Source organism: Glycine soja, chromosome 1 (genome assembly GCF_004193775.1).
Source record: "Glycine soja cultivar W05 chromosome 1, ASM419377v2, whole genome shotgun sequence".
Lineage (NCBI taxonomy): Eukaryota > Viridiplantae > Streptophyta > Magnoliopsida > Fabales > Fabaceae > Glycine > Glycine soja.
The window spans coordinates 20,348,245-20,369,794 of record NC_041002.1 but is presented as its reverse complement, the minus strand read 5'-3'; the positions used below and the strand labels follow the sequence as shown (position 1 = coordinate 20,369,794).

Below are 21,550 nucleotides of genomic sequence, written 5' to 3'. Positions count from 1 at the left end.
TTTATGAGTAGTTTTTTTTTATATTTTATATAGTATAGTTTGTATGATCTTTGGAGTGTTAAGATTAATTTAATCATAAATTATGTTACTTATTAAATTATTTTATTAAGTTTATAATATTTTTTTTATAGTGAGAAGTTTTTGGAAATTAATTTAAATATATTTTTGAAAAATATTACATGGGCATGTGTCACGGGTGAAAGAGTATTAGTATTACACTTATGATTATCAAATTCTCAACATAACTCATTAAAACTATTTTTTTAATAAATTCTAAAATAAATTCGATAAATTCTCAAGCAAGTTATTAGGTAAAAAGATTAGACTAAAATGTAAATATTTTTTTATTGTTTTATCTCTATGGCCTTCAACATAACTTTTGAGTGTTTGTCGAATACAAAATTTCCTCTGCAACAGTAAACTCTGGAGTTTAATGGTCTTGGTTACACCTGCCACCGCCGTCGTCACTCCCTTCTCTCAGCCGTCACCAACGCTGGCATCACTCCCTTCTCTCAGTCGTCACTGACGCCGCACAGCGTCCCTCAGCCCCGTCACACCCCACAGCATCGACCCCGGAGCAAGCCTCCTCAGGTCCTTCCTCATTTTCTTCTTCCGCTCCTCCTGTTTCTTGAATTGTTTTTATTAATTATTTGCTTTTAAATTTTGTGACAAGATTTTTAATTATTGAATGGAATTAAAATAGCGTTTAAATTAATCTTAGATATGATAAACCCACTTGGGTCCACTCAGCAGCGAGGGTTATGGTAGTTTGGATGAGTTCTTACGTCTTAATTTTAGTGTGTTATCCCGGTCACTTTTAATTAAACCCTTGTAGTTGTTGTCCAAATTAGGTTTTCTGGGTTCAAATGCCTTTAGGATATGCATTAACTTATTACTAGTCACCTCATAGTCTTTAATATCCCTAGGATTTAGTCACAAGCTTTAAGAAGAAAGTTTGTGTAGTATTGGTTAGGTCTGGTATATGTGAATCTAGAATGTGTAGTTGATACTGTGTATTGTGTGTGTCTAGGAGTTCTGGTTTGGATTTAGATATTTTTCAATTACTTAACACGAAGTTCTTGGGATTTTAGTGGGTGATTTGGGTGAAATAATTGGAAAGTTTTGCTAAATTATGTACAAGGCTGTCAGTGTTGGTGGATTACCTTACTAGGCTCAAGTGCTTCCGATTGATATTAGTCAGCAGGGTTATTGGGAGTCACATCACCACCATTTATCACTATGGTTTCGCCAATCTTATGCTCTACAGGTAATCATTTTATGATGCTTTTGTGAATGTTTTTTATATAATCACATGGATTTGTTGAATTGATAGCTTCGTAATGTTCTTGAATAGATTTATTTTGGTCCCTTGTACAATGTTGGTTGGCCTTTTGGGCCATATGTTCTCCTTGCCATTTGTAACTGAAGATTGTGAATGTCTCTTGTTTTTTTGCTTATGAAAAGAAAATGGCTATCTATAAATTCTAAACCATTTATTCATTTGAGGAACCTTTGCTCTGTATGCATTACCTATTGGTTAAATGGCCTTTTTCTACCGTAGATTGGTAGTGTAGTTCTTGGACTTTACCAATCTCTTTGTTGTTTTAAATTAATAGATTTTTGTAATTTTCTAATTGTTCCTAAGCCATATAAATTGAATAAAATAAATTAATTTTTTTTTTTCTGTTTTTCACTTAAATGAAATTGGTAGTCTTCTACCACTTTGGACATGGTCTGCAACAATCAGAATATTACAAAGGAGATGAAATTGACAGACTTGATGAACCTATTTGTCCTGATGATTTTATGAGAGAAAGAATGATAAGTGAAAATAATATAAATTCTACCATTGTTCAACCACTCAAGAAAGGTGCACACTCCCATGCTATTATTGATGCTTGTCATGGTGGAAAAACTATTGATCTTATGCATCTTTGCCAAAAAGAAAAGTTAGACATGCAATGCTATCTTTCATTTGATTTTATGCTTGTATTCCATACTCACTCTTACCACTTGAAAGGCAACTAATTGATGTTTTTTGCTTGCTTGCATAGGCATATGGAAATGGAAGGATAACAAACCAACCCATAGTAAAAAAAAAACATTGACAAAACAAACAAGTGGTGGAAGGGCCTTAAATGATCTTACCACTCATTCACTATGTATGAATTCAATATGGTGGAAGGACCTTAAATGATAATTCTTACTATTGTTCTGACATGTGTTAGTGGTTCTGCGGGTAAGAAGTTGGCTGAAAGCATCATCAAAGAGAAGCTTGCAGGTAAAGTGATATTGTTCTTTTTCATTAATTATAAGACTGAAAATGTTAAACTATATATCAATGATCTTGTGGAAGTCTCGGATAATGGTAATGTCATGATAATAGTATTTGTATGTCATTTTGTTAAGGGAAACACACGTGAAGTGCTCCCTGAATTTCTTTTTGGAACTTGATCTATCTTAACCATCTGGATGCTGCTAAGTTAGTTTGTTTGAAGCTGGGAATTTCAATGAGTCTCGTGACAAGCACGTTTTGCTAGAGAGAACTTCCAAGTTTCAAATGTTAGATTCTTGTAACCATAAACTCACTTGTAGTAGTTATTTTTGTTTGATCAAACTCGGAGTCTTACATTAGTTATATAGTTTGTTTTATAAATTTAAAAATTATGGATCCCAACATTCTTATTTATGCTTACAATGTCCATATGATGTTCCAGTAGCTAATGCTTGTAGTAGATCTGAAGCTATTCCTCCAGAGTGGGCTGAAGCTGAACAAATTTCATAGGCAAATGAAAGGTCTGAAAGACTTGAGCTACAAATGAAGGAGTGGCAGGAACAAAATCAGAAGACACAAGAGGAGATGCTTAACACCCTTAAGGATTATGAAGAATTCTCTAATAATGATGACCAATACATAGTTATTCTTTAGAGCCATGATACTTATATGGTTTTTTGTATTATGAGTTAGTATCGTTCTTCCGTGATTTTTTTATACTTAGTAGTAACATTTCTATGGTTTTTTTAATGACTGAGTAGCACTTATATGTATTATAGCTTAGTAGTTCTACTGTGAAGTGTTATGGTTATATGGAAACGAAATAAATATTTTGTGTTGGATTATGTATGTGTGTGTGTATTATAGCTTAGTAGTTCTACTGTGAAGTGTAGTGTGTGTGTGTGTGTTATAGCTTAGTAGTTCTAGTGTGAAGTGTTATGGTTATATGGAAACGAAATATTTTGTGTTGGATTATATGCGTGCGTGGGTGGGTGTGTGTTGTGAAAAACGACTTATTTTAAGTTATTTTCTATATTGCATGTTTAGTCCGACTTATTTTTTCTTAAAAATTAATTTAAGTTTAAGTTAAAAATTAAGTTTAAAAAATAAGTATCAGTTGTTTGTCAAATTTCATCTTTTAAAAGTTCCTTTTAAGTTAAAAAATTGTTTATTTTTTGTTTAAAGTATTAAAATTAGTTATCTTTCTCTAACGAAAAAAATATATTTATAAATAAAAAATATTATGCAAAATTAATTTAATTTTCATAAATTTATTTTAATGATAATAAAAGTAAATAAAAATATTAAAGTACATGTACTTAAAAATTTTAATTTCTAGACATGCCAAAAATTACTTTAACTAATAAAAATGTATTATAATGATTACTTTTTTTAGCATATTTTAATGATGATTTGAAATAGTGTACATATTGATTACAAATGCTAAAATATTTAAGTTAGTATATATTGTTGTTGAGGATGTAGGTGTCTTGCTAAAAGGACCACACAAGAAAATGAGAAGCAAATGAAAGTAAATTTGTTTAGAAAGTAAAAATTAAAAAAAATGAGGAAAACAACAACTCACTAAGGCATGGAATCAAAGAGGAGTCTCAGGAAAAAAAAAGAAAAAAAAAAACTCCACATAAACCGACAACAAGTTTCTCCAAGGAGCTTATTTATTATAAATTTCAATTTTCTTTATGTTTAAAAATATTTATTTATTATCAATTATAATTATAATTATATAAAATTAACCATTTATCTTTTGTAATACAGATACTAAAATACTAGTGAAAAATAAATGTAAGTATATTAATAACCATTGATAATGACATTTTGTCAATAATAATGTTAAATGATATACCATAAGAGTAAATTAAATAAATAAAAATATAATTTATTTTTAATTTTTTTCAAAACTAAATTATTTGCTTTATTAATAAAAAAACATATTTTTTTATAAAATTATATGTCTTACTTTTATATAGAATACATTTATATTTTAGAATACTTATGTATAATAACTTTATTTTATTATTTTGATTTGAGTTTATAAAATGTCTTAACCCTATGCTTATGTTTTTCATGCTTATACTTATAGGTAAAGGTAACTACTAACTTTTATATTCAAACCCTATTTATATTAATTATTAACAGTATACATTGTTTTTACATAAGGTCATAAAATTTTATTCATTAAAATATTTTTTAATGCTTAAAAATTTAATTTTTAACAATTTTAAAAATTAATGAATATCATTATTTTAATATTTTATTATTATCAAAATAATTCTAGGCAACTAAAATTAGTATTCCATGATATTATTTTTATTTTATAAATATATTTTTTTCATTTTGCAATATAACTAGTTTTGAATAAGACTAAAAGTTGTAACATAGATTTTATTTCTCTAACTGATTGAATGAACATGAGATAACAATCCAAAATATCAATCAATAGGGGAGGTAGTGAAAAGGAAAGTCCCAGAATTCTTTTGTATGCAACTGTGTGGGTCATGAGAGCAAAATAGATTTACGATAAACATTACTTGGTTGATGGTTCATTAAGATTTTCAGAGAAACAAGTCAGGAACAGCGTTGGTTGAAACTTGGGGGAATGGAATTGAATTGTATATATCGGTAACCTTGTTTTATAATAATAGATATCCAAATATAAGTGGTCGTCGGTCATGGCATTGACATGGCCACAAGTGTGCGCCACTCTAATTATTTGTAGGCCACACACAAATATTTAGAGGTCATAAAGATTGGAAAACAAGAAATAAAAATCTAGAGCTTCCTTGCTATCTTCTTAGGTAAACAAAACTTTAAGGTTTTGTTATGCTAGCAGATTTCCAGATTATGTAAACACTGACTAATGTACAAAAGAAAATTCCTTTTAAAAAAAACTAATGTACAAAATTGTTATTACCATTGTGTTAACCGCAATACATTAAACGTTAATTTGTTATTACCGTTGTGCTAATCGTTGTTTTAGTAAAAAAAATTTGAGAAAGCCAATAACTATCTACAATTATTAAAAAAATTATTATAATATATTTTTATTAAATGCTTAAAATACTTATTTTGATTGGTATATTTTTCTTCCATTTAAAAGTATAAAAAAGTTAAAAACAAATTTAAAAATTAATATTTTCTTATTTTTCAAATCAAACAAAATCAAGCATCTCTTTTTATATAAACAAACTAATATTTTATCTGATAAATGTTTATTTTATATAATTATTTTATAATAATCTCATATTTTTAAATACAAAAATATAGTATATTTAAAATTTATAATAAATAAACATTTTTTAATATATAAATTATATTTTAGATTTATGTTAAATAGTTTATTTTGTAATATAAGGTTATTTTTAACTTTTAATAATTTTTTTTAAATTTTTAATTTACATTTAAATTAAAAATAATAAAGATAAATTAAAAGAAGTAAGAAGTTATGAAAAAATCCTTAAAATGTTCTTATGTAAAAAACTTCCAAAAATATTGTCATTGAATAATAATTCTTAAAGGAAATCAATCAACTGTGAGTTGTTTTTTTCAATTAAGTTTTTCCCATACACATTATCATGAATTCTTGTTAACATATTTAAGAAACTCAATTATTTATCAATAGAGTTGACATTGTTGGTACAAGATTACTAAATCAACATTAATGTGTTTTTTATAAATAATGTTACTTTGTAAAATAAATAAAAAAAATGTTTTTGAGGAGGAAAAATGATATTACTTACTTTCATTCAAGAAGACACATGTACCTATATAAGGGTAGACAGATAATTTACTTCTTCCTTTCGCAATATAGTATTCAAGAATTCGGAGGATAATAAATGAAAATATATTATGATCCTACCTCAATATTCATATAACTATTTATACATACTTTAATAGGCGTTGAACTTATGAGCCCTTTTTCAAGATTACTTGTTTGGGTAATACATCTTTAATTATCATTAGAGAGTTGAATTCTCCCCTTAACGGTTGTTTATCAATTAATCTAGGTAGCTTTTCCTTTAAGTAAGCAATCGTAGTTGATGTGAGAGTATTCGGTATTTGACCATGTCAAATACTTGGACACTGTCCTATAGAAATTGTGTGTATTATGGTGCTTGGGTATTCGACACAACCGAATATCTGACAATGATATGGAAAGAAAATAATTTTTAAATAACAGGGTAACGATAGTACTCAGGTACTCGACCATGCTGAATACTCGATCTTGTTAAAAAGTAACCTTTGAAGGATGATATTAGTAGTACTCAAGTATTCGGCATGGACGAGTACTTGACACCGACATAAACACAAACACAATCTTGAAAGGATATGCTATTAATGGTGTTCAGATATTTGGCCTGTGCGAATACCTGACACTCACAAGAACAACATTTAAAGGATATGATATAAATGGTGTTCGGATATTTGGCATAATCAAATACCTTACACTAATATGAACAACCTTTGAAGGATATGATATCAAAAGTATTCGAATTTTTGATATAACCAAATACATAACACTAGTATAAATAACCTTTAAAGGATACAATATCAAAGGTGTTCAGATATTTGTACCCAAAACTTCTAGAAAATATACTTTAATATCCTAAAAATTTTATTCGGAAAATTTTTAAGTATTCAGTATGACCAAAATACCTATTCAATGTAGACATGTATATCTCTAAGTATATGATTATAATTAAAACTCACTGGCAACAACAACCAGTTGATAAATATATGAGATATTAAATTCAATTTTTATTGTAAAAAAATATTATATTATGATCAATCCCATCTTTTACTGGTTTATATATTTGTATTCAGAACAACGAGAGTTAAATCTAATAGAAGGAGTCAGTATCTCATGAAGTGATGAATTAATATTTGAATTCCCATTATAAGAAGTACTCCTATTTATTGTTTGATTGTGCCTCGAAATAAAATTGCTTTCGAAGGAAAAGAGACGTGAAAAACAAAAGAATTCGGATTGGGTCACCCACATAGAGTAAGGGTAATAATCAAAACTAGTGATGCTGATGCATACCAAATATTTTTGTTTTAATTTATGCATTTTTTTTGCGTGCACAGAAAAAACTGCGTCCTGAAAATTAAATGGTCCAAATGCAATTTCGTGTATCCTTCTCCCATTACTCATTTGACTCAATTTCTATTTGTCCAAACCAAAAAAAGAACCCGGATTTAACTTTCCACTATCGACGAGTCAAACAAACAAACCCAACATTACAACCATGGCAACGGTGACACAACCGTGTCCTTCGTGGACGCGCGGTTCCGTTCCTCTCTCGAAGCGCGTCCTCCCACGACGTCGTTTCACCACACGCCTCACCACGTACCCACAAGCTGCTCTGGTTCAAGCACCGCCTCCACCACCACCTTCTTCGCCCAGAGACAGCTCTAGCTCCATTCAGCTTCTGACCTTGTCACGTGCCAATGACCTGCAAGCCGAGGCCAGAGCCATGGCACGTGCCGCCAATGCCACCGTCTACAACCCGCAACTCATTGCGTCCATGTACGGTTCCCAACCCATCAAGGTCCTCCCTTTCTCCCCTTTTTGGATACCCTTTTGAAAGTTCTTTCGTGGGTATGATTCGGTTTTTGAGTAAATCACACCAATCATAATCTCTGAAGTTTCGTGAAATTACATAGACACCCCTGTTTTTTAAACCATTTCAGTAACCTTCCTCGTAGCGTGTTTGTGTGATATGTAAGGAAGTGTGAGTGTAATTTCTAACATTGAAGTGTCAGTGTAACGTATAAGAGGGTGAGGGTAAGGGGTTAGTGTAAGAATAGAAAAAAAAGTGGTTTTATTTGTAATTTGAAAAAGTTCAGCAGGTGGGGAGTTTGCTGCTCTTTGGTTTTTGAGAATTTAGTTGATGATTCTTGTAGGTGGTGCGGAGGACCCTTCAGATTCTGACTGCGTTGGGTTCGTTCGGGCTGAAACTGTTGCTGGACCAGAGGAATGGAGCGCTTGATAAGAACAGAAGAGTTCGTGCTGTTGAGCTTAAGGACATATTCACGAAGCTGGGTCCCACTTTTGTGAAATTGGGTCAGGGATTGTCCACCAGGCCTGACATCTGCCCGCCGGAGTATTTGGAGGAGCTCTCTGAGCTTCAAGTGTTGTGTTCTCTTCCCTTTGACTCGTTTTCATTCAAAATCAGTATTTTTTTTTTTCTTTTGTATTAGTTGGTTAATGCAGCATTTAGCCCCCAGTATTTGAATATTATTAATAGTGTTAACTTTAACCTGGCATAAGGATCATCTTGAATCAATTTAAAAATATAAAGGACTAAATAAACTTTTTAAAAGATAAAGGACCAAACTGAACCACAAAAATGAGATGGACCAAAATGATCATTTAGCCTATAAAAATCTAGAGCATGTTTTAGACGTTGATTAACTTAGCATGATGGGTTTGGAGAAACAACTTTATTCAGTAAGGTCTTGATTGGATAAATTTCTCTGTGAATACTTGCAGAAGAAGAAATTAAAAAGCAAAATGTATCAAACTTCTGCAAGTAAAATCAACTTATACACCTTAGCTTTTGGAGAAGTTAGATGAGAGGGTTTCTCTAAAGTTAAAGTTATAAGAGAAGTTTAATTCATTTTACTTTTTTATTTTCTTTTTCATTAAGTACTTATAGAGAAATTTATTCAAATATGGCCTAAGTATTTGTTTGAGTGTGTAGAGCTTATTCGAGTGCAGTCTAAAAAATGATAAATCATATTTGGATAAACATTTCAACAAGTGTAAAGAATGGAATTTTGATATGTTAAAAGTTAATTTGTTTGAAACTAATTAAGAGCTGATTTTGCTAAGGCTTGTTTTCATAAGTTTCAGCATCTAGCTATGGAATTAAGACCAAACAGCTTATGTGGGTTTCAATAGCTGTTTCAGTTAGTTTTGTACAAATGAGCTGAAAATAAGTCCATCCAAATGGCGCCTAAGTGAGAAGTTTGATTGGCTGTGACTCAGCAGTATATAGCATAGCATTCTCTTTGCTGCTTTTTTGTGTAATACCTGCAAAGTTTTGTATTAAGGAATTAAAAGCAAGGGTAATTTTGATCGTTGATGTACATACCAGGATGGTTTGCCTACATTTCCTGATGAGGAGGCCTTTGCATGCATTGAGCGGGAATTAGGACTATCTCTTGACTCCATCTTCTCTTCTATATCGCCATCAGCCGTGGCAGCAGCCAGTTTGGGACAAGTTTATAAAGCTCAGTTGAAGTATTCTGGGAAACTTGTGGCTGTGAAGGTGCAACGTCCTGGTATTGAGGAAGCTATAGGATTGGACTTCTACCTGATAAGAGGTCTTGGGATTTTTATTAATAAATACATTGACATAATCACCAGTGATGTTGTTGCACTTATTGATGAATTTGCACGTAGAGTTTTTCAGGAGCTCAATTATGTGCAGGTTAGTTCTTCAATCATTACCATGGTATTTTTCTATTTTTTTCATTTCATTTTTTTTCAATAATTGTTTTTTAAAAGATCACACATTGAATCCTTTGCCATTTTGCCTACTGACTAATGTGCAGAGAAAAAGGCTTGAATCTAATTATTGTAGTTTTCTTCATTTATAAAGAATCTCCCTTGGGGTGTTATCTTACCTATATGTTAATAATAAAATTACATATTTGTAAATTATGTAAGATTCTTTTTCAGGATTGAATGTAAATTTTGACAGGTTCCTGCAGGAGGGACAAAATGCAAGGAGATTCAAAAAATTGTATGCTGACAAGGAAGATATTTGTGTCCCTGATGTTTTCTGGGACTATACAAGTGCTAAAGTACTGACAATGGAGTGGGTTGAAGGAGTCAAGTTAAATGAGCAAGAAGCCATTGAGAGACAAGGATTAAAAGTCTTGGATCTTGTGAACACAGGCATTCAGTGCAGCCTCAGACAGCTACTTGAGTATGGATATTTCCATGCGGATCCGCATCCTGGAAACCTTTTAGCAACACCTGAGGGAAAGCTTGCCTTTCTTGATTTTGGGATGATGAGTGAGACTCCAGAAGAAGCAAGATCTGCCATAATTGGTCATGTTGTTCATTTGGTTAATCGGGACTACGAAGCCATGGCTCGTGACTATTATGCTCTTGATTTTCTATCACCTGATGTTGATGTGTCACCAATTGTTCCAGCACTACGGGACTTTTTTGATGATGCACTTAATTATACTGTCAGTGAACTTAACTTCAAGACACTAGTGGATGGCCTGGGAAACGTTTTGTATCAATTTCCATTTAATGGTAAGACTACAGTATGCTTTTTATTGACTTCTCATTTCCATCCTGTACCTTTTTTATAGTGATTGTTGAGTCAGTTCTGCATGGAATAGATACACACTTCTCAAAAGCACACTGATAATAATGTTAACAATATTCTACCCATAAAAGACATGATAAAACATTTAATTATTTGTCTCACAACTTTGATTTTCAATAGTTGATGAGTGATATAATTGTCTGCTTCTATAAATATTTTATAGTTACTTGTACTTGTACCTGTCATTGTTGCAGAGTCTGATGGTTTGAATTTCTGCTCTTTTTTTTTCATCTTCTTTTGCCAGTCCCAGCCTACTATGCTTTAATATTGAGGTCTCTCACTGTTTTAGAAGGTTTAGCACTCTATGCTGATCCCAATTTTAAGGTTCTTGCGGCATCATACCCATATTTTGCTAAGCGGCTCTTGACAGATCCAAACCCATATCTAAGAGATGCTCTTATAGAGTTGCTTTTCCAGGATGGGAGGTTCAGGTATACATTCGGCTATTTAAAGCCCATACTTCATTGGTTAAACATGGAGATAGAATATTTTTGAGTAAATTCACTTGAAAATAAATTGATCTAGTTGAGTGCAGGTGGGGTAGACTTGAAAACCTGCTAGCCCAGGGGAGAATGGACAGGGATTTCTCTGCAAAAGAGGCTTTGCAACCTGTCCTGAAGGTATTATTGAGTCCAGATGGTGAAGAAATCAGAACCCTAGTTATTAAGGAAGCTGTTCGTGTAACTGAAGCTTTTACTCTTAGCACAATTTCTGATACATACAAGTCAGTTCCCGATTTTATGAGGGTTCTTGTTTTCAATGGCAATGCAAATGGACCCATTATAACGTCAGAAACTGAAATGCAAAACTTGATAGAGCTTAGAGATCAAGTAATTAGGATATGGGAACTTCTGCGATCCTCTAATGATTATGATCCAGATCTTTTACTACCTATACTACAGGTAAGTTCCACTGTTTTCTGTATTATAGATTATGAACCATTTACAGACTAGAGACGTTGTACAGATTGCAGGTGCTAATTTAATAATTGAACCGATATCTTCATGCAAAAAAATGTAGCACAAATACAGGACTTGGTGAACAACTTTTGTGTAGCAATGGTATGACACAAGATAAGTACGATCAGGGATGGACCTCTGTAGGAGTTTTTGGGGCAGCTGGTGGCACAAGTTTTTAAATTTTTCTTAATATAATGTATATGTAGGGTAATGAATTTCCTTCATAATTTAAATATAGCTAAAAAAATATAATTTATAACATGAATATTTCCCCCACTAATTTGTATATGTGCCCCACAATTAAAAAGTTATGGATGTCACTGAGTACAATACAACTCTGGTACAAAGATATTGCAAGTTGTAAAAATAACAGAGTACCATAGCAACTACACTGTTTGAAACTTTGAATAAAAATACAAAATTAATGTATGATTAACATTAAAGATATATTTGAGATAGAAACACAAATGCTAATATGAGATCACTTTAAGCATTACTACAGACTTTCCTTGCACAAATCCAAATTAAAAGAGATATTGGTGTTTCAAAAGTCAGCATTAGTCACCATTGATGTAATAAAATTGATAGACATTGAAGGATGTAGACAAGGATTATCCTATAGTGTTTGAGTATCTAGCATGCATGATTGATACCAGTACAGCATTTATTAAATGTCTAAACTTCCTTAATCAACATTTGAACATAGGTAATGCCATTAAGAAGTAATCTTGAAACAATGGAGAGTGGATAGTTTTAATTTAGAATAAGAAAGAAATATTGAAATAAAAGTAAATGGAATAATTTTAAACATTTAGTTGGAGTGAATTTAAATATTGACTTCCAGTTTCAAATTGTTATCAGTTTAAATTTTATAAAAATTTCTGTTTGCACATGAACAGGTTCTTCAGCAACCTGAAGCACGCAGACTTGGGGAGCGTGTTATGGGTGGGATCACTCAACGTCTTGCAGCACGCTTTCTGCAACAAGTACTTCGAGTTCCAATGCCAGCTTCCTCATAGATTTTGTGCCACTGTCAAGGTCAACAGATGTAATCTAGATAAGGCATGCATATTATTTATATTCTTTAGGCTTGCTTGAAGATAATTTGATTATTCATTTGTCCAATACAAATAGTGATTGTAGATTTAGTTCACTTCTTTCTTACAATACCTGAAACATGGAAAAATGAGCATGAAGGAAAGCTAAATAAGTTTGATTTATGATGTTTCACGTATTTGCTGATATGAAAGATCACTCTGCTAGGGATCTATTGGCAAGAGTGAGAATAGGTGCATGGGATTCTAGGTGTGATAAAAGTCAGCAACACCTTAGAGCAGTGTTTTTTAGGATCTTCATAGGAAAATTTGTAGTGTAAATCTTTGGGCTTCATGTAGTCTAGTAGGATGAATTTGTTACAAAAGTATGCTAATATTGACAACCCTTAGACTATTTGGGGATGAATTGGAAACCCACCATTAGCTTTTCATCTTAATGAAGTCTTTCAAATAAAAGAAGCAACTTAGAAAAGTATTATTAAATTTTCATTGGTGAAATGCCTCTAATATTTTTTTCCCTTTTTTAATGCTTTCGCATTCAGAAGCTAAATTGTAATTCTAGGAATGTGGAAAACCTTTTGGAGATAGCTAGTAGAATTGATGGGCGGACCACAACTAAACAAAACTGATTATAAATTTATAATGCAGGCAGTGTTTTTTGTTATGTGCTTCTCATAGATGGTTATTTACATTCATGCACTTACTTATGTTATTGAATTTATTTTCTCATCATGCCTCATTATTTGTATAGAAATTGTTCTACTCTTATTTTTACTTAGATATCGTGTCAGGTAATTTAACAAGGATTTTTTTATGCAAAACAAGTTCTTCGTTGTTAAGATTTATGCTCTCATCCTTTTCTGATGTAGTTCTATGTTGCTTTGGAAAGAGAATGACACATCTCTCTCAACTTCAGCTCATTTGCTGACATGAAGTGCCCAATCACATTTTCTTTGATGCAATGTTTTAAATACTTACAACTATTCAATTGAAAAGAATTGACTTTGAAAAATTATTCCAAGTCTTTTCAAAAGTATTGATAAATGATGAAATATTCAACATAATGTGATTTGTAACTGAAATTGAATTCTTTAACTAACAACATTACGATAAAATTTGATAGAAGAATTCGGTTACTAAATGGAATGCATTGTCGTATTCTAGAGATTGTAAATGGTCAGATATTTGAAGATAAATACTCAAACCCCTCCATATTCTAGCTATTAAGTCTTGAACTACTGCCTCTTGTCATAAACTACTGGTCGATTAGTTTTATAATACTATAGGTTTATTTAGATCTTAGTGGTGGTTTTCAGTATAATTTGCACTGCCATTATAGTTCATTTTTTATTGAATGAATTATATGCCATACTTATATTGTTTTGTTTCTTTCCACTCAGGTTACCATGAACAGGGAATAGAGGAGCTATATTCTTACAAAGCAAGAAAAAAATATATTCTTTCAAAATTGTTTGATTAGCTTGTTTGTTTGGATCCTCTAATTTGCAAAAAATCTGTATATATTATATACTGCTTTATTGATGCTGCAAGCATCATAATCAGCTTCATTATATAACAATAATGTAATAGTGTTAATTGAAAAGGGATTGCTCTTGGCTTCTTGCACATCCTGTTTCTTTTCTAGTGAGGTTATAACTTATTTATAATACCATCACATTTATTCCTGTTAACTGTAATAAGTAAAAGTAATAGCTTTAATCACATAATAACTGATACTCAGTCTAGCTGACACAACTGGGGATCAATTAGTCTATGTTATTTTCCAAATTCTATATGGTATTCTTTATGTTCATGAATAATGGGATATTAACTTCTAATACTCTGGTAACTTTAGAGGTGCAAATTTCGCCCCACTCCCCTTTAGTGTGCATATTTCACAATGTTTAGTACACTTTTTTTTTTTAAATTTTTTTTTTATGAGTTGTAGAACACTGATTATGAACAGCTATATTTGGGGCCATGTCCTTTTTTCCCGTGGATTATCTATCTTCGCATTCAAAATTGTATTTCCTCCATGCTAGTTCCAGATATATTTAGCAGTTTTTTTATTTTATTTTTTTATATTAGTTTGTGTATTTTGCTTTCAAATTTGACCAGAGTAACTGCATGTGTCCAAAATTTAGACAAGATCATCATAACTCTAATTTCGTAAAGTGATCAAGGTTTTGGCGGCTAGACAACGTGGCCATTGTTTCGCGCTGGCAACGCCTGGGACGGAGCCAGCATTAATGATCAACAGGGGAGGCCGACCATGCTAACAAAAAATCGTCCAAAAAATATATATACAATTTTTTTAAATAAAATCTTGATAATATAATGTTATAATTACATGTAATTATATAAGGGTTACTTAATAAGTTAATAAATTAATTTTAATTTAACAACGTACACTTTTTCCATTTATTGACTAAACAATATATTGAATAGAATAATATGAAATAATTATATATACCTTGTTGCTTTGTCTAAGCGTGTTTAGTGATTGATTTCTTGAACTGCGATGTGTGTTTCTAAAGTTGCCAATACGTGATGTAGTGAGTGATGGAACAATAAGATTGGAGTGGTTTGATTGAAAGCAAATTAACTCAAGGAAAAAAAAAAGAGCCACACAAAAGGTTCTACCCACATTCATTGTTTGAAGTATAAAAGATGATAAATTTTTATATATTTTTCCACATAGGATAAAATCCTACTATTTAAAACTTTCTATATTTAAAATTGATAAAATTTATCTTATCTTATATTGGTTTTTAACATTAGTTAAATATTATCTATTAAAAAAATTGATAATTAGTTGAAGAAAAAGGAAAAAAAAAGATATACTGAAATTATATTATGGTCTGCGATGTCAACTTGTGGTCCTAACCAATAAACAGTTGACACATTGCAATTTAACAAAACAGATCAACAGCCTGACTTAACGAAAGCAGAACGTAACGGCAATTTTTAAATATATTGTTAATCAATTTATCCATTCGTCTTTTATGATTACCATAAAATTTAGAAACAACAAATCTGCAAATATCTTTTAATTGACAACAGTAAACTTCCTTCTTTTCAGAGTAGAAAGGGGAAACGCCGATCGAACCACCGCGACATACGTGTGATTCCTTTCATTTTCTCCTCCTTGTCTCTTTTTCTTTTCACTTTTAGCTATTCTGAATAAATATTTAACATAGGAATGGATAGGCAGATGACGCATAATTGACGTACGCTGGTCTCTCTGCAGAGCAACAACTCTTAATTCTAATTAATAAAATTGCCATCAAAATTATTCAAACGATGGGGACAATTTATTTATATAATATATGTTATATATAACTCACAATATGATGAGCTGATAAAAAAAAATCTCACAATATGATGACTTAAGAGTTGTTTTGTTTGATATGATAAAATATACATGGTTTCTTCTTGGCATAGCATAGCAATGAACTTGCGACATTATCGTTTCTATGGAAGATTATGGACGTGATTGTGGAGCAGTTATTTTTGGAAATTTTAAATTTAAAATCAGTAAAAAGATATTTGCAAATTTGTTTTTTCTAAATTTGATATCAATACCTTAAAAGATGGATGGATGAAGTGATTAAGCCTATCGTTGTATTTTGTTAAATTGTCACATCTCAATATTTTATTGGTTGAGACCACAACGATGTGTGATGCAATCTTACCTCCAAGGGTATTGGATAGAAGACTCCAAGAGGTTTGGGTTAGAGTTACTAAAGAAGGTCCTAGGGTTCTCATGAACCTTAGGGTAGATTTTGAGTCCATGGGCTAAGTATGAGCCCGCTTATCTTTGTAAATATTAGAATAGGTTTTTCCTTTGTTTGGGCCTTGTATTTTGATCATTCTAGTAATACAGGGTTTTAGTCTTGTATTTGAGGTATTTTGGATAGTCTTTGTAGTAGGAATTTTTTTTTTTATTTTCATGTATTTTGTCATGGGGGTGAGCTTAGCTATTATAAGGGGTGTGTAGCTAAGCTCTAGCTTCTCATCTCAAGGAGGTGAACTTAACTATTAGAGAGGTATGTGTAGCTAAGCTCTAGCTTCTTTAGGAAACTTCTCAAGGAGGTGAGTTTAGTTATGAGAGGGGTGTGTGTAGCTAAGCTCTAGCTTCTCAAGGAAATTTTCTCAAAGAAGTTTCTCAAGAAAGTTTTCTTAAGAAAGCTTCCTTGGGAAGCTACCTAGTCTATAAATAGAAGCATGTGTAACACTTGTTGTAACTTTGATGGATGAGAGTCTTGTGAGACATAACTCAAAGTTCAACTTCTCTCCCTTTTTCTTCCTTCAATTTCGTGCTCCCCCTCTTTCTTTCTCTCCCTTTTTCTTTTCCTCCAAGCATCCTCTCCAAGCTTATTATCCAAGGCTCATCTTGGTGATGAAGCTCCTTCTTCCATGGCTTATTTCCTAGTGGATGACGCCTCCTCTCACCTCTTCTCCTTTGTCTTCCGCTGCATCTCCATGGTGGAAAATCACCATTAAAGGACCTCATTGAAGCTCAAAGATCCAGCCTCCATAGAAGCCCCACAACCAAGCTTCCATCAACGTGATTGTCCCGGACCATGGTATAATTTTTCACACAAGTTGAATGAATAAATTAAGATTTTTTTATTATTTAATATAATATGGTTATATATATTAAAAGTTTGCAAAAAATTTGGGGGGCCATGCCCCCCCTCCCCCAAAGCATAGGCCCGTCTCTGGGCATTGCCGCGTGTCTTGGTTGCCGATATTGTTGGTTTGGGCACACTTCCCCTTAATGGATATAGACATTGATGGTGTGTGTCTATCCTCTTTTGTTCCTAATTTGCTTGTGTTGAAACCACATCATTTATTTTGTAACAGGTGATGCAACAAGTGTCAGAGACTCTTCTAGTCTCATTGTTTAGGGGAATACTATGTCTAAGTTTGAATTGAATAAAAATCTTATTAGTTTCTTCTAGATGATGTTTAAGATTTTTTCACACAGATTAAGAAAATATTTTAAGAGAATTAGTATTTATTATGGTATAATTTTATTAAAATAACATTGTTCTCTCTCCTAATTTCAATAAATATATTATTAAGTCTTTCAAGACAACAACATTTATTAGAGGGAAAATTTAAAATAGATGTTTGAATATTTCATTGAAAAGTAAGAACATTAGTTGATTTAGAATTTTCTTCAAAGGATAAAACGACAGTCATTTTGAGACGAGGGGAGTAATTAATGGTTTTTTTGGTTGGAAGGAAATAAAAGTTTGAAATTTGAATTGGAAAGAAAGGAAAGAAAGTAAAAATTTAAAATTTTTGTTTTAGAAGTCAACTTTTCTTTCTCTTTTCCTTTCACATTCTCCATGCAGAAGAAAAGTGGTTCTCGCAAATCAATAAGGTTATTACATTAGGAATGCCTACAATAATGTGACCACAACTGCTTCGAAGCTAACATAGATCATGCCTATGTATATTACATTGCCTTTTATAGCAATGAAAATTCCTTGGGGAGAACAACAAATGATGACCTCCTTCATATGACAACAAATTGATATAGGGTTACATAATATTATATATCAGTTATCCAAACAATTAGCGAATATTGTGAAACTCATGGTTCATAATGAGGTTCAACAGGCTAAAGACAGAGAAAAGAGATAGGTAGAACTGGTTCAGCTAGTTTAGCCAAATTCAGTTTAGGCAACATTGGTTCAGCTAGATCAGTCGAATTCAGATAAACTAGTTCAGCCAAATTTGAACCAACTAGGTCAGTCGAATTTGGTTAAGCTAGTTTAGCTAAATTCACTTAAGCTAATTCAATCGAATTTGGATAAGCTAGTTTAATCGAATTCAAATAAACTAGGTCAACTGAATTTGGTTCAACTAGTTCAACTGAATCTGATTAAGTTAATTTAGTCGAACTCAAATCATCTAGTTTAACTAAATTCAAATAAGCTAGGTCAGTCGAATATAGACAATCCAATTTAGTCGAATTTGATTCATCTAGTTAAGCCAAATTCAATTAAGGAAGGATCAATTCACCTAATTTAGCCAAATACAGTTCAAACAAGATTGGTTTCCCTAGTACATCTAAATCCATCTCCGTTGATTGACCAAAGCATGATAGCTGGAACTATGAAGAGATATTTCGGTATTCAGGTAAAGCTGCTAGACAAACCAACATATAGGAAATCATATGCTGAGTGGGTTAACAAGACGAGGCCTTTTCTAAGTGACTTTATAATTCAAAATTTTACAACCATCCTTCCTTACACATGATCCTTCATTAACTTCCTTTCTTTCACAATCATAAAACTTGAATCTTTAAAACCTTGATAAAAACTTGAATGAGAGAAAAATATGAACAAGAGAAAAAGACACAATCTTTTATATTGGTTCACTCTCTATTTCTAGAGAAGCTAATCTAGTTATCTAATCCATAACCTGAATTAGATTCCCACTATGCATCAATAATTCTTACAAGCAATCATAATCAATCTACAATTCCCTCCCCGAAAAAAGAGACTAAGGCATCTAACACTAGGATCCTTTGTGAATATAAGCCTAAGAGAACCTTACTCTTAGCCCAAACTATAAAATCCTATTCTAGAATGTTGTAAGCAATTCATGCATAAACACAAGAACGTGTAAAAACCATACACATGAAAAAACCAAGTAGGAGGGAGAGATACAACCTAACCAATCTTTCCACAAAAACCTTGCTAGATTGAGAAGTTGATCTTGTTCTACTCAAAAGATACAACTCATTTTCTGTGAATCATGCAGGTTTTGATGATGTCAAAAAGAATTTGCTTGATAATGATCATCGTCATCAAAAAGGGGGAGAATGTGAATGTAAGAATACATGATTTTGATGATGCCAAAGAATAATCAAACAAGGTTGCATTCAAGATTACTTCAACAAACATTCAAAAGTTAAGCATTGCTTCAAGATTAATACAAGGTTGCTTCAACAAATAAGCATTGCTTCAAGATTAATTCAAGATCAAGCTTTGGCTCAAAACAAAGTGTTTCCAAGACATCCAAGGCCCTGATAATCGATTACCAGGCAGTGTAATCGATTACCAGAAGACAATTTTGAAAAACAACTTTTAAAAAGGGTTTTGAATTTGAATTTTGAACCGGTAATCGATTACTAGATGTTTGTAATCAATTACCAGTAACGAAACTCTTGAAATTTAATTTGAAAAGTCATGAACCTTCAAAATATAAATGTGTAATCAATTACCAGAAATTTGTAATTAATTACTAGTGAAAAATTTCATAAAAAGCTTTTTAAAAAGACACATCTCTTCAAACCATTTTGAAAAGGCACGAAGGGCCTATATATATGTGTGTCTGACTTCAAAAAGTACGAGAGAGATATTCTAAAAGAACTTCATTGCCAAATGATCTCTCAACAAATCTTGGGCAAACACTTGCAAATCTATTGAGAATTTATCCAGGAACTTCAAATTGTATTATCATCTCTAAAAGAGAAAAATTCCTCTAAGTTCTTCAACTTGTATCATTCTTCTCTAAAAGAGACAAAAACATTCTTCTGTACTTCAAAGAAAACTATTGTTAATCAAGAGACAGTGAGTCTCTTGATTTGTAAAGTTTCCTAAACACAAGAGAAGGGTATCCCTGGGTGGTTTAGAAGCTGTAAAGGAATTTACAAAGTTAGTGGAAATCTCAAGTGGGTTACTTGAGGACTAGACGTAGGCATAGGGCATGGCTGAACCAGTATAAATCTAGTTTGCATTTGTCTCTTGCTTTATCTTATTTATGTTATTGCAATCAATTTTGTCTTGCGTGATTAACGAACATCATTAAATTGATTGTTGCTTCTTCTTCTGCATTCCGAGCCTATCATTTAAAAGGGGGGTTAAAGTTTGTTAGTGGGAAATTTTGAAACTTAATTCACCCCCCCTCTTAAGTTATTGAGGCCACTTGTCCAAGACTTTCAAGAAAAACTCTTCCAAATCAAAAGATTAAGAAGTTTAGTTACTATAAATCTCTTTTCTTCTATTCTCTTATTCACCAATGACAACACGAAATCTTGCTCATTCCGAGGCTAAGAAATAATTTTTGAGATGTATTGAATATTCTCTAATGATCTCTGGATGTGTAGATGTGAACACAAGCTGGTTATTTATAGAGAAAATAATTGTAACCGCCTGTAGTCGATTAAGTCTATAAGGTAATCAATTATTGCAATGAAGTAATCGATTAGATTATCCAAGTAATCGATTAAAGTGTTCATCCAACATCTAGAAAAAAACTCAAGAACAATGTAATCGATTAGATGACCTATGTAATCGATTAAAGTGTTCTTGTTCACCTCTGAACAACTTTAACGAGAGAGAAGTAATCGATTAATCCACTTGGTAATCAATTAAAATAGAGACTCTTGAAAAATCAATCATTGTCTCAAACAACAATATAATCGATTAAAATACTATTGTAATCGATTAAATCGATACAAGACTTAACTCTTCAAGATTTAGACAACTTATTATAATCGATTACAACAACTCTATAATCGATTAAACTAGAGAGTTTTTGCCTCTAAAGAAATTTTTATAACTTGGAAAATTTTCTTTACTCACACTATGATGATGCACAATGCAAAACAAATATCAAATGCACTAAGATGCAACAATCAAGTTAACAACCAATAAAAATGACACTCAAAGGAGTTGGGCATGTAAAAGCCAAAACTTCTTCTAAAACTTCTTCAAACTTTTCCTTGAGCTTCAAGCTTTAGCCTTAGGTTGTTTCATGTTGTAGCATCCCTTATCTCTAACAAACCTTCCCTAACAAAGACAACAAGTCTATAGTGGAACACATTGGTTGATTCACTGTTCAACATGGTAGGGCTAGCCAAAA

At 31.9% G+C, this 21,550-nt stretch overlaps 1 protein-coding gene and 1 long non-coding RNA gene across 8 annotated transcripts; both read left to right on the top strand.

The window, feature by feature from the left end:
* Positions 1-346: 346 nt before the first annotated feature.
* On the top strand, positions 347-3,124 carry LOC114413179. Of its 6 annotated transcripts, none has more exons than XR_003666875.1 (4): positions 347-591; positions 1,142-2,281; positions 2,410-2,562; positions 2,718-3,124. It is a non-coding gene; the product is annotated as an uncharacterized LOC114413179 (long non-coding RNA). The 6 variants fall into 6 exon arrangements; XR_003666874.1 differs by having other exon boundaries at positions 348-1,267; positions 1,712-2,281; XR_003666876.1 differs by having other exon boundaries at positions 349-1,949; positions 2,055-2,281.
* A 4,309-nt stretch (positions 3,125-7,433) lies between these two features.
* LOC114413167 (protein ACTIVITY OF BC1 COMPLEX KINASE 3, chloroplastic-like) lies at positions 7,434-14,289 on the top strand. 2 transcript variants are annotated; one of them, XM_028377413.1, is made up of 8 exons: positions 7,434-7,845; positions 8,201-8,428; positions 9,397-9,732; positions 10,016-10,571; positions 10,892-11,078; positions 11,183-11,549; positions 12,506-12,644; positions 14,062-14,289. In XM_028377413.1, the coding sequence occupies exons 1-7, from the start codon at positions 7,543-7,545 to the stop codon at positions 12,623-12,625; spliced, it is 2,097 nt and encodes a 698-aa protein (XP_028233214.1). In that variant the 5' UTR covers positions 7,434-7,542; the 3' UTR covers positions 12,626-12,644; positions 14,062-14,289. The 2 variants fall into 2 exon arrangements, with proteins under 2 accessions (XP_028233214.1, XP_028233205.1); XM_028377404.1 differs by having other exon boundaries at positions 12,506-12,668.
* The last annotated feature ends 7,261 nt before the right edge of the window (positions 14,290-21,550 follow it).

Bases quoted from the DNA above. Each gene is read 5' to 3' on its own strand.
- LOC114413167 (XM_028377413.1), top strand. From the start codon at position 7,543: ATGGCAACGGTGACACAACCGTGTCCTTCGTGGACGCGCGGTTCCGTT. The intron at 8,429-9,396 runs GTGTTGTGTTCT...TGTACATACCAG, and splicing joins AGGAGCTCTCTGAGCTTCAA to GATGGTTTGCCTACATTTCC. The intron at 11,079-11,182 runs GTATACATTCGG...AGTTGAGTGCAG, and splicing joins TTCCAGGATGGGAGGTTCAG to GTGGGGTAGACTTGAAAACC.